The sequence below is a fragment of the Lepidothrix coronata genome, unplaced genomic scaffold, assembly GCF_001604755.1.
Source record: "Lepidothrix coronata isolate B3197 unplaced genomic scaffold, Lepidothrix_coronata-1.0 Scaffold208, whole genome shotgun sequence".
Classification (NCBI taxonomy): domain Eukaryota; kingdom Metazoa; phylum Chordata; class Aves; order Passeriformes; family Pipridae; genus Lepidothrix; species Lepidothrix coronata.
In genome coordinates, this window is record NW_016690388.1 from 57,961 (window position 1) to 77,449 (window position 19,489).

The window sequence follows — 19,489 nt, forward strand, 5'->3', positions numbered from 1 at the left end:
AATTCCCAAAGCTGCAGCTGAATGGATAAAAACACAGGCAAAGGGAGGCCAGACGACACTTGAAATTCTTGCCTCATTCTTGTCCACCATTGCTGCCATCTTACTTGGAGGACATTAGGGTGAATGGGAAGGTAGCTCTGCCAAAGACAGAAAGGACATCAGCTGGCGTACAACAGTGACTTCAGAGCACTTCCAGCTAATACCTTACTAGTTCAAAATTCTTCCCTTCTACTGGTCTAGACTTCTGGAGTCGACATGCCTTTTTTTCTTTATTATTATCTTTAGAAAGAACTTAATGAACATCTTTCATGAACTTTTCAAAAAATCTGAAGAGGATCAGTAGATCACTAAACATGGGCCACATAATTTTTTGGAAGACATGCTTTTGAGGTGAGCTGCTTCCACTATTTCATCCCCAAATTAGACTTCACCAGGAAATTTGCCTAACTTTATTTGGCTTGTCACCTCTATGAAACGGTGTGCCTTCAAGTCTTACATTTGTTTATTCTGCTGACACTGGCAAAAACATGATGCCTGATTAGTTAAGGCTGAGGGGCGTTCAGCAGGATCCAGCTATCACCACACCCACGACCAGAAACCACAGTCTTAAAATTAAACTGAATATAGCACACCTATGTTGTTCATCTGAATATAGCACATCTGCGTTGTTCATCTTCATTTCCTGCTCCTCCCATATTCAAAAAATTAGGAAGAAAAAAAATCTAATTTAAAATGTGAATAAAGTAAACAAGTAGTCACTGCTCACAATTACCCTCACTAAACCTGTGTATGGGGTTTGTGTGGCAAGGTTCTGGTAGGAGGAGAGGGCTATAGGGGTGACTTCTGTGAGAAGCCGCTGGAAGCTTCCCCATGTCCAACAGAGCCAATGCCAGCTGGCTCCAGGACACACCTGCTGTTGGCCAAGGCCAAGCCCATCAGGGATGGTGGTAGTGATAAATGTGATAACATATTTAAAAAGGAAAAAAAGTTATTGGGCAGAAGTAAATGTGGCCAGAGAAGACAAGAGTGAGAAATATGTAAGAGAAACAGTCCCTGCAGACACCAAGGGCAGTGAGGAACGAGGGGCAGGAGGTGCTCCAGGCACTGGAACAGAGATTCCCTTGCAGCCCATGGTGAGGCTGCTGTGCCCTTTCAGCCCATGGAGGTCCACGGGAGTGCAGAGATCCACCTGCAGCCCAGGGAGGACCCCATGCCAGAGCAGATGGATGCCTGAAGGAGGCTGTGACCCTCTGAGGGACCAAGGCTGGAGCAGCCTCTTCTTGAAAGATGGCACCCTGTGGAAAGGGACCCACACTGGAGCAGTTCGTGAAGAACTGCAACCTCTGGGAAGGACTCATGTTGGAGAAGTTCACAGAAAACTGTCTCCCGTGGGAGGGACCCCATGCTAGAGCAGAGGAAGGAGTCCTCTCCCTGAGGAGGAAACAGTGGCAGAACCAATGTGTGATGAACTGACCATAACCCCCATTCCTGTCTCCCCATGACACTGGCAGGGAGGAGTTAGAGAATTGGGAATAAAGTTAAGCCCAGGAAGGAGGGAGGGGTGGGGGAAAGTGTTTTTAAGATTCTAGGTCTCATTATCTTACTCTGATTTTGATTGGTAATAAATTCAATTAATTTCTCCTAGTTGAGTCTGTTCTGCCTGTGATGGTAACTGGTAAGTGATTTCTCTTTGCCCTTATCTCAACCCATAGACCTTTTGTTATATTTTCTCTCCCCTGTCTCACTGAGGAGGGGAGTGACAGAGCATCTTCAGTGGGCACCTGGCATCCAGCCAGGGTCAAACTACCACAACCTGTATTACCTTTTGCCATCTACCCTACTCTACTTTTTCTGTATTCCCCAGTCAAATCCATTTTCCCAAGCTTGCTACATCTCTTATAGGTCACTAGTTTCAAGCTCCTCACTCAGTGTCCCAGTGTTTTACAAAAACTCTCTTCCTATCTGCAGCAGAACCTGGGAGGCTCCAGACACAGCTGTGTGCTCATGAAGTCCCCCCTCTTCATTTGAGAGTCACTGCCTGTGCACCCTGCTGACACACCTTCTTGCTCACACACCCCATTTCTCCCAAGAATTTTCCCTTCCATGTTTTGTATCTCAAATGAGGGCTTTGAACAGCTTCCAGAAAAAAGACAGCATTGAGCAAATAATGCACTGTGAACAACAGGATCTTTGAGTTGGCCTTGGTTTTCCATGATTTACTTCTTGCTGCACCTCCCAAATTCACTGACTGAGGACTCCAGAAAACTCCAGATGCCACTTGTTTTGCCAAGTAACATTAAACTACAGGAAATCTGTGTATCTAAATTATTCATGTACAGTCAGTCATTATTTGGCATAGGGCATGCCTAAAGTTTAGTAATTCCATCACCATCAGCATACCTGGCTGCCGTCTTCCTGTGCCTTCCGGATGATGTTCTGCCGAGAATCAATCCAGTACAGCTGCTTATCCAGGGGATCATAATCAATGGCTCGAACATTCCTGAGACTGTGGATAGGGAGTATGATGTCTGGACTCTGCTGCTCATCTATCACCATGCGATTAATCGCACTCTTCTGACTGAACAACAAAAACGTTGTAGGAGCTTGACGGGGTTAAAAACAGAAAGGGGGGTGGAAGGGTTACACACAGCAATAAAATTGGACATTTTTATGTTTAAGAATGATAGCTACTATACAAAACCAGACAGTACCTGTTATTTCATTCCTTTTCTCCCTCTTTGCCAAAAACAAACAAAACCCCAAAATAATACATAAAAATCCTAACCTCTGATGAATTTGAAAAGCCTTTCAAGTGATCTCTTTTTACTATAAATGTCTGTACATGGAAGTGACAGGCAAAAATAAATTTTGTAAGTGAATGGACTAGTGAATGTGAAGACTTCTGCCAAAATCACCTCAGAGAAGAATGGTCAATCATGCCTCTCAAAGAACTGTCCATTTTCTTTCTAAAGGAGTCTCAGGGAAAGGCAGCTCACCGTATGAAGTTGAACCCTCTGCCAGGTACACTTCTACTTGCAGAGGAAGGTGAGAAAAAACCAGCACTGATTCCTTATTTAGAGGTTTCAGGGCAAAAGAGATTGACAGTGGTTCAGTCCTGTTCCCACAAACCTTCTTTTTGCCTGCACTGGAATGAAACAAAAACTAATTCACAGGAAAATCTCTTAACTGTGTGTGAGGCTGTGTTTTTGGAGAAAAATGTATTTGCTCTTCTCAAATCTATGTATCTTTATTATTTCTAGGTGCTTATCTGGGAATAAAAACCTGCAATCAGAAAAAAAAATAAATCTGATACTCTGCTCCACATGCCCAGCAAAAATTTCCTGGACAGATAGTTTTTCCCTTAGAAATGCCATTTTGCTTTAGTTTACCAGCCGTACATTACAGTAAGTGCACAAAGCATTTAATGCATTGTTGAATAAAATTATCTCTGTATTACATAACTGGGTCAGAAATCAGAGGAGATAGTTTAAGTATTTTCCCTTTTTAGAGGGTTCTTTTCAAGAAGGGGTTCTTCTTCACCTGAAGCCACTGCTGTGCAAGATGTCACAAGAACCAGCAGCCAGAAATGCAGTTTGAAGCCTCCCTGAAGTTTGTACAATCAATTCTCTTACAGCACAAGTCTGGAGAGAGTTTAGCAGTAGGAGTTCAGAGTTTAGCAGTTTTGCACTTATTTACAAGCCTGTCAAACAGGTAAGGCAGCACCTGGGAAAGGGGAGGAAGCAAAAGTCTCCTAGAGAACATCATCACCTTGCTTTGTTATTTTAGAATACGCTTTGAATATCTATTCTGACTGCTGGGAAAAAAAAGGCAGAGAGGAGTTTCCTTGGTAACTAACACACAGACCTAACATCCTAAACATCCTATAACAATCAGGCCTAATTGCAAGGTACTTTAGCTTTCTGGAAAACCTGTATTTTCCCTCCAAGTGTTTCTCCAATAATTTAAACTGCTTTCTACTTAGCTCTAAACTGTAGAAGAAAGTACAAAACAAACAAATCCCCAACAAGTTTATATGAATGTGTACAGCAAAATAATAGATTCAGAACACATGAGAATTCTTACCAAGAAATGAAAAGGCAAAAAAGATTAAGACAAAACAGTGCAGGTAAACATATCATGATAAGCACCTAAAATTATTTCTACTTTTCCCCAAAGACACTCACTTTCCAAGATTGCCTGGCTTACAACTTTGAACTGATGGCTCATTATAAAAAGCAACAGCAGTATTTCTCCCCTTGAGACTCTGCATCTCTGAAACAGAACCAATTTCAGAAATGCCTTCTTAGTTTTCATCATTTTCCCTTCCAATAGTCACATATTTTAACTGTATTTTTGACAGGCAAATGGAGCAGAATGAGCATATCTCCTATGTAACTCTGCCTTCAAACTTCATGACACGTGGTAGGTCTGATGAGAGACCAGATCTCACCAGAGCAGTATGTCCTTTCCATAATTAAAAGAACCTATGCACACATGAGCAGGGTAATCCAAAAGGGAGGGCCTCTAGGCTAATAATGTTCAGGAGTACGTAAGCCGAGTTAAACAGGTAGAAAAAGTTAAAATGATTCATTCTGCGATCATAGGAGCCAAAAAAAAAATATATGCAGAGAAGCCTAAATCTCCAACTACCTACAAATGAGAAGCTGGAAAGTTCCCATGTTTGAATATGACACAGGAAAACTCCTAACACCACACAAAGAGCCTAGAACCGTACTGTGGGGAAACGGTTCTATTTGCTCACAACATATTTCCTATATTTTACTCCTTCGTTTCCAAGAGCATTTTCACAAGCAAACATGACTTTTGATCATTTTGCTACTTATTCTCCACTGCAAGTCAAATTCTTCCACTTACAAAATCACAGTCATCACCAGAGAGGTGCCAGCCATGCCTTTAACTCGCATGAACTTGTGACACTGTCAAGAGTGCAAGAATTTAGTTGTCATGCCATTGTCATTACCACTGTAATAAAAAAGGAAAGGTGAAGTACAAGACACACGGGAGGTGGAAAAGCAGAGTTCTTTGAACAGCATAGTTTTCAAAAAATGCCATGAGGTGGCATTCGTGGAACAATCTGTCCTGCTTTTGGCTTTAAAACAACAGTTGGATTTTGCTACTCATGCATAATGTGGACAAGATACAATCTGTCTCTCTGTACCATGAATCTCTTCACCCACTGACTAATCTGAATGACACCAGTGGAAATCAGCCATCCAGTGTGGTTGCCAAAATTATGACAGCTTCACTGGCAGCCAGCTATTGAGAGATGGATAAATTATTTGGTTAGAAACTAATTACACACAGCCTGAGGGGCCTCGTGGTTTGTATTCTGCACAACAATAAAGAAAAATGGGGCTTGGCTGCACCGAGATCAGAAATCAGACTGCTGGGGAGGCTGTGGAGCTGAACCCATCTTCACTGAGGAAGAAACACTTTTCGAGGTATGACAGTGGCCCACCTCAGCATCTCATCAGCCAGAAAACACAGCTACCACAGAATTAAATCCTGACCACCTAAAACCTGCACAAAATCCATAATCCAGACCAAACTATCACATATCCTTCATGTCAGGCAAGACTTGAAATAAATAAGCAGATAAATAAACAAGCAAGTAAGCACTTGAGGAGGGTATGACAGACATACAAAACCAAAAGCATTTTTAGCCTTCCTGTTTAAATAGATGTAGCTGAGCCATTGAAAAGGTTCACTAACAGCCATTCCTCTTATTTGTGATACTGGTATATTGCAAGACTATTTTTTTATTTCTTTCAATATTCTCTGTTCTCTTAAAAGTCAGTAGGATTTTAGTATTATAAAATTGTAAAACTACTCTTTCCTCCAAGTGTAATGCAATCTGTTACTAAACACATGTGCTTCTGCATTTTCATTTTCATTCATTATGGCTTACCACTACAGGTCCGGTTGTCAGAGTTCAAGGAATAGTGAGCTGGGCAGCCACAGACAAATCCACCAACAGGCACTGCTAAGCACAGGTGAGAGCAGTGACCGTTGCTTGAGGCACACTCGTTCCAGCCTGCCTGCCTGGATGAATGGAAGACCAAGATGTCCATAACGTAATCCAAATGCCCTTGGATGATCGTTCGGTTCTGGCCACTGGTCTTGTTGGCTCGTTCAATGCTGCGCCGGCTCCAGTCTGTCCAGTAAATGTAATCCTGATACTGAGTCAAGCCGAACGGGTGAGGCAAGTCATCAGCTATAATCTCACGGTCAAGGCCTGTTTCCGAAAAGGAACAGAGACAAAAAGTAGAATTATATGCAGACAAACAATATGCTGCTGAACATGTCCCCTGTACAGAAAGGTCAACACATGATTACTATAAAGTTACTATTTCATCATTAAAAGAGTAAATTATAAAGTAATGCACAATATTCAAATGAAATCTCAGAGCCTATCACAGAAATGCTGCTTGCCATTTACAGAAAAGAATGTATTTTGCTGAAGAACAAAGTCTCAATTTTGAAAATTATCAGGGTTCTTAGAAAGATTCTGTTCTTTCCCTCCTCCTCAAAACAGACAGGGTCCTTCTCAATTTGATGCAGGAACCTGACACTGTATTCTCAGTTCAGCATCTCTTGTACCACATTTAGGTCTCTGCCCACTGCTTACAAAATTAAAACTGTTATGAGCTTAATGAAATTCTACATTGCATTATAAAAAAAATTAAATGCACAAGGTTAAACTAACCTGTGTCTGCAATGTCACAACAGGAATGAGCAATCAGAAAGCCAAGACAGGAAACAGTTAATTGTGTACACTGTAGAAATGTTAAGAGACCATAAGGTGCAGGATATGGTGGGGGGGAATTATTTCTACCATGTTATATCAATCGCTTCATTGCCACAGCACCTCCTGCTGTCTAGTCACACAAAATGAAAGGGAGATTATGAAGCAAGAACTCTCTTTGCACAGAGAAGTCAAGTATGCACGGCCCCACACTCTGCCATCACTAGCCACAGGCACAAGGGAAAAGAAATTCAAACGCCATGTCCCGTTCCACGTTACGCAAGGGAACACAGAGCCAGCCTCCACAGCACACCAAAATAAGGAAGAAGCTGAAGAATAGCTTTCATATTACATATAATTCCCATATTGCATTTTCCTGTTTTGATTTTTTTCTACCTCTGTTCCACTACTGCAAGCATACTGTTTAAACTCCTTTAGCCTTAAATATTGGTTAGTGTTAATGCTAATCTGAATAGTTTGGCACACAGCAAGGCAGCCCACTCCTATGAGTGCCAAGAAATTAAAAAAAGATACTGTGCAAATCTGAGAGGACTTGGGTCCTCAATACAGTACCCTGAGACGGTGAAAGAATAAAATATTCCACCTCCATTTAGCTGCAATGACCAGTTTACAAAAATCATCACAAAACACCCCAGTACAAGAGAACTCCCCTGCTGACAAGTACTAGCCAGGAAAAGGCCCTTAGCATGAAAAATAATGGCGGGAAAAATGCCTGGGGATACTAACAAAGATTTAAAACCAAACTGTATTAAATTACATTGTGAAAAATACTGAATAAGTTGTTGTTATCTTGGCTTTCTCTGTGCCTTTGTTATGTATTTGTCAGTGCTCTTCAGAGTAGCAAAACAAGACCCTCCAAAACACTGAAAGCTGACAGCTTTGTCCTACATATAACTGGAAATATGTACGCCTTGTATAATTTTAACATTCTGAGAAACTCTATCATCTACAAGAAAATTGCTAGATCTTGTGTTACATGAACATGGATTATAGAAGCAAATGTTAACACCTTGTGAGTTTGGAAAATTTTATTTTTGCCTCGCGATGCGTATCTTTGCATTATTTAAGCAACAATTTGCCACAAGGAACACAGAAAAAGCAGCTGCATCCTTGTGGTGCTGCGCGAGGCTCTGAGGCTCACCCAGCATGTTGGAGGATTCTATCAGGTTGGTATCGAGGTCAGTCCAGTACAGGCGCCTTTTGGCATAATCAATAGTCAGGCCGTTGGCACGTCCCACATTCGGTACCAGGGTAGTCCGCTCGCTGCCATCCATAGCAGCTCTGTCAATCTTTGGCTTACCACCCCATTCGGTCCAGTACATAAACCTGATTAAAAGAACAAAAGGAAGAAAGTAATCACATCCAATCCAAGAGAACTCGAGAGGAAAAACAAAACAAAAAACCCTCAGAAAGACCAAGAGAAAAACAACAGCTGTAAATTTGAGCATTTATTAAGCCCCATTATGCGAAATGGGATTTTTTTTCAAAATACAAGCAAGGAAGTGAGTCAAGTTTCCTCAAAATGCTTCTAATAGTATTTTTTCTGCTTGGAGCTGGACTGTATGACAATACTTCAGTAGTAACTAATCCATGTACCCCATTTAGGAGGCAAAAAGGTGGCAGTTCGGCACCCTCATTTATACCCAGTTATTTAGCAGGATATTTTTCCATGGCACTTATCTTCTGTTTCTAGTCAGTTGTCTATCAAAGGAATGCAAAAAGGTAGGTATCCAGGGTCCTTTTGTTAATAGATGCCACTGTGTCCTAGTTAGGACAGCTGAGACCAGTTCATCACTGGATGGGTGTAACCCAAAACTGTGTATTCTATAGCCTTCCATGCCATTTCCCAGAAACTGTTATCAATGAACCATTTACACTATCTGCACATAGAGCCTGATTCCTCAGGCTATAAACTAGGTGCTAAGAGGCCTGTGAGATAGGAGTTGCTCTTGTCCTCACACCCATTAAGGAACCCCCCACCCTGAGGGAGGTACTGAGCATTCCTGCCTGAACTGGAGGATATATAATCTTGGAGTCTTGGAACTTTTGGAACCACTCGTGGGATCCAGAGGAAGACTGCAGATCACCGCTCTCAACCAGACTGCAGCTCACCGCTCTTGACTGGACTGCAACCACCACTTTTCAACCAGACTGCAACCATCACTCTCAACTGGACTGCAATCACCACTCTTGACCAGACTGCAACAGCACTCTCACCAACAGGTTTTCCCCTCTCCTTTTCCTTTGGACTCAGGGGGCCCAAAGAGCACCACTCTGTTCATGTCCCAGGGTGCTGGGTTATATATTTGGGTTTTGTGGGTTAAAACCAATTGTTTGTCTGTATAATCGTACTTATTGTATTATTTTATTAAATTGTTATTCTGACTTATAATCTTTCTTTTGAGTTCATTTCCCCTGCTGGTTTACCTTTAAACCAGCACACACTGCTCATCTCCACACAACTAAATCAATCAGCCATGTAACAAGTGTGTTACATATCAGCCAAGAGCAGAATAACACAAAATTGTATGGCATTTATACCAGAGCAAAAGTACAGACTATTACATACTCACATGCCAGTTTATGCCTCATTTGGCAGGATAGACTTGTACATATTTACATTTTCTTTAGACACTGTACAGTAGAGTAAGCTGTATATTTGATGACTAGTTAGTCACTTCCAAAAGTGGAATGCAGCTCACATGCAATGTTTACACCTTTCTGCTTTAATATCTCTAGTAACAAACACCTGTGAAGTCTTTCAATTCCAACCAACTCCACAATGAGAAAAGTTGCTTCAAAAACTGATGATCAAGGGGAAGTTATTCTTTGGACACTAGGAATACTTGGAAATTTTTTCTTAAAACTTTTGCAAGTATTTTGTGTATAAATTTTGCAAGTTGTACATAGCATGGAGCTAAGTGTTAAAATTGCCCCCATAGTAGCAATGCCATGAAAACTTCTATATAAAGTACAACTACACTATAAGTATACTTATATAAGTACATATATATATATATAAGTATACAACTATACTATTGCTATAAGGAAAAAGAGAAAACAGGCTTTCCTACTCAAGTAATTTTTTTCTGATCTGTAGTAAAGAGACAAAGCATTGAATCATAATAATCCTTGGGAAAAACCTATTTCCAGTGTACAACTAGAATCATCCATAGCAACCTTTTGTTACAAATGAGTAACTGTATCTAACAATCTGGTCTTGAATTCCCTTTGATGTACTAGTCCAGGCAACCCCTGGCAAGTCAGGGCTGAATCCAATCTCTGAGTCTCAGTAGCAGCAGAGCAGAACTCTGTCAGGGAAGCACTGTGACCATTGCCACCACCTTGCTGAAATAAAGCAGGAGGAACGTGTTCCGAGTTCTCTGCATTGCTGCAGCTCTTGCATTGTCGCTGGAAACTGTGATAATCTCATAACCTTTGTAAAGGAAGTTCCTTCTTTTGCAAAATAAAGAGTAATACAATATTGGTATAACCTCAAAAAGCTTTTGCAGTAATTATTTAATGTCAAATGAGCATTTCATGGTAGAAGAGCTATTTTAGAAGCTGAATAGTTTACCTCGTCTTGCCCCACTCCTTCCTCCCTCTCTCTGCTTATTGCCCTACTTTTGGTTTTTGTAATACACTTGAATCCAACTAAGAAGTTTCTTCTCAGGAAGTCTTTAATTTTGGGGATAGGTGGATATAATTGTTTCCTCTCCTCCTCTATCACTGCTTCCCTTGTCCATACCAACTAAAAAGGTTCCCTTATCTGAAGAAACAAACACCTTCCTTATTCTCAGACTATAACCTGCCCTTCTCTACTCTCAAATTAAATCATTTAATACCTTTATGGACTCTAACTTGTGATGAAAAAAATCCTAATTTTTAAAATGATAAATATATTCATTTCAATACTATAGTATTGTATTTGAATTAATGAATTCCATAAACCTAAAAGTACTTTGATTCTGTGGTTAATGTAAACCTAAATATAAATCCCTTTTTAATGAGCTGCTCTGATTTTTTTGTTTGTTTGGGTTTTTTTAATATTCTTATTGATTATTCAGGACATAAGGAGCACATTCCTCTAAATTACCAGGTTGTATTCCCCAGCTCAGTTCTCTCAGGGTTTACACACAGTGCCTAACTAACATGCCCTAGAGTAAGCATTACAATTGTGTTTTTCACTGTTCATAAACATAAAATTAAATCAGCAAGTTACCCCTCAGCAGGGTCCAATGCCAATGCCCGGGGACTGTCTAGATCTTTCCACACCAGCACCTGGCGATGTTGCCCATCCAGCTTTGACACTTCTATACGATTTGTTCCAGTATCAGCCCAGTACAGGTTCTTCCCCAGCCAGTCCACAGCCATGCCTTCAGGGTAATCCAAGCCAAACTCCACAACGTGTTCCAGTGCGCTGCCATTCATAAACGCTCTGCTGATGGTCTGCAGGGATACAAAGATACACAGGCAAATTAGAGATTTTACCAGTCTGTCATTGGGCTGGCTGTTTTCTTTGTTGCATTTTAAACACTTTCAGATTTTAGACATCTCATAGGAAAGAGGATCTTCCAACACGCTCCTTATTTGCAAAGCAAACAATGCTGCTATTCAGAAGCAATGATTTACTGTGCTCTACGAATGTATTCTGTGTCAATTAGAATGGCATTTCACAGGGGAAATAAATGGGATAACTAGTCTGGTTGAATTAAGCAGTCTACATGTCAAAGTGATCTTAATAACACAGTGTCAACCTTGAGAGGGAAATATTTTGGCTCTCCCAGGACTATAGAAAAACATTAATGTTATAGCATGGGACACTATTTAAAGCAGCCTAATGAAAAAGTTTAGGACAGAACAGCAAACACAAGAAAAAAAACAAACTCCCAATGAGCACAGTAGAGTAAGTGCTTCAGTACTGATGGCTAAATTTAATTTCACTAAGCAGAATTGCTTCTTGGATTTTTATTCCAAAGATTTTTTTTTAACTCTTTGCCATCAGGATCAGGCTGTGATAGCAGATACAGCCAAAATTATATTTTAATAATATATTAGAGTCTAGGCAGTTCCTGGTAAGCCTGTAAGTAAAGGACTAATGTTAGGAAGGCATAAAATTCTTTTGGCAAACATGGGCCACCTTTCTATGTCCTTAATATTCCTATCTGCATACACTCCTCACTCACTACTCACCAGAAGTTAAAAAAAACACTGATTTTTTTTGTTTACTTCCCAGTTTGAACACTACCTGATAATTATACCAGTTTGTGATATTACACAATAGGGAAGTTTATATCTCAGTCTTCATCTGTATCGCTTACACAGTTCAAATGAGTACCAATGCCTAAGAGTTCAGCCAAGTCACCTCCTGCAAAGTCACTTAAACTCTGCGTTTTTAACTTTGATGATTCTTTACTTGCAGAAGTCCATAACTTATTGTTGGCACAGAGCTCAACTCAATTACAGAAAAAGTCATTAAAAACTAAATTTTAGTGCTCACAATTCTGACTAATTCTACAACCCATGAAAAACAAAAAGGAATCACTAGCCTCACTGGTACCAGAAAAAACAGATGATACACAGATTTCATCACTCAACATTTAAACACCTACCCTCCACCTTTTCTGATTTGTCAGTCTAGACCTGTTTCATAAAATCTGTGACTCATAATATGACCTGGTTGCAGTATCTGAAAGTTAATAAATAGGCAAGACCCATTTTCACTTTCTGAGCCAAGACAAGGCTTCCCCCCCTGTTAGATGTATTCAGTAAAACAACTCTGACTGCTGAAACCTCCTGCCATATGGCATTCTTCTCAGCTTTCTACAAAAAATAAATGTTTGCAAACTCATTCTTTATGTGAAAATGTATATAGTAGATTTAAATGACATTGTGTGTTGATCCTGACTGGATGTCAAGTACCTAAGAGAAAATATAATGAAAGGCTCGGGGGTTGAGATAAGGACAGGAAGAGATCACTCACCAGTTACTGTCATGGGAAAAACAGACTCAACTTTGAAAAAATAAATTTATTACCAGTCAGATCAGAGCAGAATAATGAGAAATAAAACCAAATCTTAAAACACCTTCCCTCACCCCTCCCTTCTTCCCAGGCTCTATCTCACTCCCAATTTCTCTACCTCCTTGCCCACAGTGGCATGGGAGGATGGGGAATGGGCGTTTGTAAGACCCCAAGTTTTGAGCTACGAGCTCAGCAAGCGAGTTTTAGTTTAAAAATATACAAGGCTCCATCAATATGTGCTCTCTGGATTATTAGAAGAGCCTTCAGTTCTTTTAACACGTTAAGAGAGAGCACAAAAGAGAAAAAGCTTCACACATTTTCTCAAGGGGTACTTTTACTGGTAAACTTTAGGAAAAATAAGAGATCTTGGCAAACTTTAAAGGGTGGCATACAACCAAAATAAAGCATTCAACAAAGCACTGAGTTAGCACATGCTAACACATACAACTTAGCAAAACCCAACCCATTCAGTATCCAGCTATCCAAAATAATAAGAAAGGAGATTAGAAGAAAGATTAAAGAAAGAGAGAGAAAAAGAAAATTATATAGCTACCACCAGAGTCCTGTGAGACTTCAGCTTTCACGTGGCCAGCTGGTAGGGCTTGAGCAAAGATGGAGACCACATGCTGTTGTCTTTATTTGCTCTGGCCTTCTGTGGCCTCCCAGGCAGGACTTCTGGCCCATTGGCCACTCTGGGGAAGGGGGAGGGGTGGTGCTCCCACCGTGCCAGCCAATCTAAGGCAGGGTTAGGGGTTCCAGGGTGTGGTACAGGCTGTGCTCCTGGGCTGCCTTTGACTGACAGCTATTCTGGCGTTGCCTGGTGAGACTCACAGGGACTGGGAAATGGGCATTACCTCACCTCCATGAAACTGCCTTGCCCCCCCCCACTTCCCTCCTTGAGTTGGTCCAACACAATACAATAATCCAGTGTCTCACAGGGTTGTGGTCAGTTCATCACACATTGCCTCTGCTGCTCCTTCCTCCTCATGGGGAGGACTCCCCCTGCTCTGGTGTGGGGGACCCTCCCAGTATGAGTCCTTCCCTCAGATGGCAGTTCTTCATAAAGTGCTCCAGCATGGGTCCCTTCCAAAGGTCTTTCTAGAACAGGCTACTCCAACCTGGGTCCCCCAGCCCAGGCTCACAAGTCCTGCCAGCAAAACTGCTCCAGTCTGGGCTCCTCTCTAAGGTCTGCAGGTCTCTGCCAGGAGTCTGCTCCAGCATGGGTTTCCCACGGGGTCACAGCCTCCTTCAGGCATCCATCTGTTCTGGCATTGGGTCCTCCACGTGCTGCAGGTGGATCTCTGCATCCTCATGGACCTCCATGGGCTGCAGGGACACAGCTGCCTCACTGCAGGCTGCACCATGGGCTGCAGGGGGAATCTCTGCTCTGGTGCCTGAAGCACCTCCTCACTCTCTTTCCTCACTTACCTTGGTGTCTGCACAGCTGTTTCTCTTTCATATTCTCACTGCTCTTTCCAGCTGCAGTTGTGGTGGTTGTGGCAACTTTTTTCCCTTAAATACTTTACCCCAGAGGCTCTGTCACCGTTGCTGAAAGGGTTCAGCCTTGGCTAGGGGCAGGTGTGTCCTGGAGCTGGCTGGCATTGGCACTGTTGGACATGGGGAAACTTCTGGCAGCTTTTCACAGAAGCCAACCCTGTAGCCCCCTCACTACCAAAACCTTACCATGCAAACCCAATACAAACAAATTCTAGGAGAGAATGTAGTGTAACAAAAATGTACGCCATTCTTAGTTAGAAAATGCTCTTTTACATATCCCTTGAATTTTGTGAATTGCATTTATCAATCCATTCTAAAGTATCTTAAGAAGTTTTTAATAGCTGAATAGCCAATATGGAATAAATATCTACCTTCAGTGAAATGTCAGTCCAGTAAATGCGATTGTCTGTCACATCAAAATCCAGAGCGGAAGCTTCCTTGACTCCAGTGAGCGGGATAGCAACGTTGTTGTTGTTGGTTTCTAGAGAGATTCGTCTGATATCTGCTCTCCGAGAAAACAGCAGGAAAGCTTCTGGGACGATGCAGGTCCTCATGTCATTGATGAGCTCCAAGCCGATGGGGCAGGCACAGCGAAGGCCTTGTGGTCTGTACAGACACAGGTGGCTGCAGCCGCCGTTATCTTCCGCACATGGGTTTGTACCTAAGCATGCAGTAAAAGCAAAAGCAACCATTGCAAACCGACTTCAGGTGAAAGGTGAAGCTAGTCCTCACATGCATCAACAACACTATGAGTCTTTAAGTAAACATATCGTTTTTCTCCTTATATTCTCTGAATAAATTAATTTTTGTTCATTTCCTGTAATCCTTCAGACAGACGTTACTCTACTTGGCTAGAAAGCCAGGGCTTGTTTTCCTTACCCCATGAAACAAACCCAGCATTATGGAAAAGGTTCTACAGCTACTGAGAATTCCAGTTCACAGCACAAGCACTGAAGCATGTAAGCAAGTGTATGTTCTGCTGCTTTTTACAGTACACTGGTCCAGTTACATTCCTACAACCCAGGTGCATTCCTAGAGGTGAAAAATTTGCCCATCTATTGTCACATCCATTCAATGGTCTCTTCTCTCTAGGATGCAAGTGAAGCAGCTCTTTGCAATACTCACTTGTGTATCTGCACGTGCTGCAAATGCACCTACTAAGAGATGCTTGGCACTCACAAGTTCCATTAGCCAAACAGTTGGAAAGAGGGCTGCAATTAAAGCACATATACCTTGGGGCACCTTGATAATGTGGCAGCAGCCATGTAAAGATATAGCTCAACTACATTTGACTACTTTCCTGCAGTACAATCCACACAAGGCAGCAAGAAGCTGCAAGCCTTACCCACACAGCAGAATATTCAGGTACGGTGATGAGTTCTGTGATGCTACAGTAATACTGCTACCAGTGTTTGGATAGCCTATGACAGCCAGTTTAAAGCTAGATCCTCCTTTTTTTACACCACATACACTACAGGACAGGAAGTACTTCTAATTATTTTTAAAGATGATTTTCTAGTATTAATGTGAAAAGTACTGAACAGACTCAAACCAGCTCAGTCTTAGCTTTTGCACACTGGGAGCACATGCTCAGATTGCAAGATGAAAAGCTGCTACAGCTGCAGGTTCATAAATAGCTAGCTGTTACAAAAAGAAGATTCATTTTCCATGATCCTTCTTTTCTTCTTCTGGATCCAGGGCTGTTCGGACTTACAAGCTGTTCTGATTCCCTAAGAAGCAGAAAATTACCTGGTTTGGGGTGTGCCTGGTTGTTTTCCAACTTGATATTCTTCCACGTTTGAGAACTGAAGCACCTCACGCAAGACCTAACCCATCCCATCAAACTGCTGCCGGCAGTTATCATGCAATAGAACTGCATTCTGTCCATTTCTAAAAATCTGCAGAATAGCACTGCTGAAATTTTCTATTTCATTTTCACTTGCCTCATTAGAATTTTTACTCACCAATTATCTGGCGAACATTTGTAGCTTTTAGGCCCATTAGATCAGGCAGCTGATCTATGATGATCTCTCTCTCTGCTGTGCGCTTATGCACGCGTTCGATGCTGCGTCTTTGCCAATCTGTCCAATAAATGTAGTCTCCCAACAACGTGAATCCAAATATATGAGGCAGTTTGTCCTCCACCAGAACTCTTCTACCAGTTCCATCAGTATTCATGACCTATGCACATATACAAACACAAATTTATTAGGTATATAGAATAAATCTGCTGCTATTTGTCAGATTAATAAACTAGCTGCTCCACACTTAGATTTCAAATGAAGAAATAATTTCCTATCCATTATAATGCTATCAATGTTATACAGCATCATAATAAAAAAAAAGAGACTATATTAAGGGGCACTTACTCTAAAAGCCACGGAGGATCCCTTATTTATAAGGCTAGTCTTATAAGCAGATCATAATATGAAATTATGACACAACACTCCTTACATTTGCTTTAGGAACTATTATTATGTAGTAGTATTTACACTTGTTACGCCTCTTTTTTATTTCTGACATGAGTTTTGGTTTAGTTTTAAATGGGAGACACTGTGTTTTACAGGAATGAAGATAAACTTACAAGGGTTAAGGAATTCTGGGTCAGCTTCTTGTATTCCACAGTCCCTCCCAAGTGAGCTTTGCCCAGGTTATAGAGAGCAATAAGAGAAAGCCCCACATAAATACTGGGAGTCAGTCAAGACAATCTACAGAGTATATTTATATTCCCAGTCTTACATTCTTCAAAATTAAGTACATTAATTTTTTACTACAAGGAACAGTAATAGTCTGTAAATAATTGCATGCCTTTGATCAAGACACTTGAATTTACTGTGTCATTTTTCTCTACTGCTAAAAAGGAGTAATACCTAACTTCCTCAAAGAGGTACTGAAAGGATTAATTAAACATATGTATGCATCTTCAAGTGATCAAGTACCTTATGAATGCCAAATATTATTACAAAAAGTACCATACTGACATGAATGAAGAGTCCTGTGTTTTAAGAAAAGCTTAAAAATTATTCAGCATGGCAATTTTTCAGAAAAAATCTTCTGAAATATTCCTGCTTGTTTCAAATTTATAGCTTGAGCTTACAGCATGTATACCGCCCTTCCAAAACCAGAAAAAACCCCCCCAACCAACCTTAATATAAAAACTTCCCAAAACAATATGATTCACAAAATTCAAGATAGCGTACTAATCCCTGAAACATTTAAACATCCTTCCCACTGACCAAGGATTTCTAAGTAAAGGACTAGAAAAAGAATGATTTACTAAATCACTGTTTTCAAATCTCTCTCACTTGCCTTGCGGAATTGAGACAGCCACAAACAAGTGTGTATGACTTCCCTTTCTTCCCAGGGCTTAAACTCAAAGACTTGTGTAATGACAACCTTCAGGATCAATTGATTTAGAAAGTCAGAGTAGACGGATGATAGTTTTCATCCAGAATAATTTCCTAGCTCACAAGAAGTGTAAAGGCCAGTTTGGAGCAACTTGTACCTTTTGCCTACTCAAGCACATACGAGAAGAGAGGAAATGAATAGAGAAGCAGAACTGAAACACACCTTTCCCAGCATACAGTATAACGTACACGTTAATAAAATATTTATAAATTCTCTAAAAAAGTGGAAGAAATGCTATAATCTTCACAATGATTTAATTTCTCCTTAGAACTATTCCTTGTCAAACTTCCTGACATTATGGCACTTACTCTCAGTATATTTGAATGGGAATTGAATTTTTATGTGCACATTTCCTACAGAAAAATCAAAGGGGCTCTGTATACTTGCTGGTTTGTAGGAATAAGCTCCATATCTACTTAAGAAAAGCTCATAATTACTTTATGGCATTGGCTTACCAAAAATCTTCAGTCTAGCAGTGTATGCTTCTACAAATGCACACATATCTCAAAAATAGATGACTCATCTGTGATGACTTGTTTCCCCCTCCCCTTTAGACTACAGAGATAAGCCATTTGTTTGCAACTAATTAATACATGGCAATTAGTGCTTGCTAAGCAGACTAAAAAGATACACAGAATGGAAGGATGTTGTAAAGTGAATCAACTAAAACCACATAGTAATAAGCAATAAAACATCACCATCACAAAGCAGTATCTTTAGAAATTACATTTTTTGCCTTGTACTTATAAAAGAAAGAAAATCCTCTAATTAAGGAAGGGCTTAACTACAGGCAAAGAGGTGTGGGGTGTGAGATGAACTTTCTTTGGCAAACATTAAAACAAGAGCTGTTTAAGTAAGCTTCCCCCTATACTGAAGAAAGTCAGGAAAAGAGAACGGAGGCATTAAGGATTAAGTATCTGCTTTTAATTAATTTTTGGGTTGACTCATACAGGCTATTTTGAAAGACACTTTTATGTCACCTACACAAAACATGCACCTATCTGAAAGTACCTACATATACCTGCCACCCTGCTCTCACTGCAATTTTACCTGAGCACATCTGTGAAATCTTACTTAATATAAACATCTGCCCATTAGCAGCCAGGTACCACCATATATATATATACACACACTCATATGTATACATATTTTTAATTTTTTTTCCATGGCACCATATTGTCTGCATGCGCTTTGGCTGCATTTTAGGTGATTTGAATAGAATTTCAGCCATAGGCTACAGAATCAAGCAGTCTGGTGTAAGGCAGAAGGAAAGTGGCAAGGGATGTAGGGATGATACATATAACAAAAACAAAGAAAAAAGAAACAATCACTAATTAACCAATTTCAAAGAATTCCAGCATCATCTTTTCGCATACTGAAATTCAGACAATAATCAAGTCCCAGCCAATACTCCTTTATGCATTCCTTCCCCCATCTCCAGTTCCACATGGATCAGCTCATCACAGTGAAACCTGTCTAGAATCCCAAATACAAGAACCTATCTTCAGCTGCTATGAGGCAGTGACTCCAGAGGTTTATGCTGCTTTTAACCACAATGTAGTGTGAGTTTCACATTCTGAGGCCATTATACTACAAACCACACTGAGAATGTAGGCTACTAGAGGAAACAGATGTGGTGCAACCATAAACACCACCTTTACTGAAAGAGCAAATAGTTCCATGAAAGAAAAGATAAAACAAAGCCCAAAAATTAAATGGTCTCAGAAAAAATACCAAATATCCTGCTTGTAGAATAAGGGTTTTGTTTATGCTAG

General features: G+C 40.6%; 1 protein-coding gene across 2 annotated transcripts in view; it reads right to left on the reverse strand.

Moving 5' to 3' along the window:
- The window catches only part of LRP6 (LDL receptor related protein 6), a 129,294-nt gene that overhangs the window by 21,880 nt on the left and 87,925 nt on the right, over positions 1 to 19,489 (reverse strand). For both annotated transcript variants that reach the window (XM_017832856.1, XM_017832857.1), the window contains 6 exons: positions 16,271 to 16,487; positions 14,678 to 14,967; positions 11,010 to 11,236; positions 7,929 to 8,113; positions 5,930 to 6,256; positions 2,401 to 2,603 (listed from right to left, as the gene is read on the reverse strand). In XM_017832856.1, coding sequence (XP_017688345.1) covers positions 2,401 to 2,603; positions 5,930 to 6,256; positions 7,929 to 8,113; positions 11,010 to 11,236; positions 14,678 to 14,967; positions 16,271 to 16,487 — 1,449 coding nt within the window. The remainder of the gene's footprint in view (positions 1 to 2,400; positions 2,604 to 5,929; positions 6,257 to 7,928; positions 8,114 to 11,009; positions 11,237 to 14,677; positions 14,968 to 16,270; positions 16,488 to 19,489) is intronic.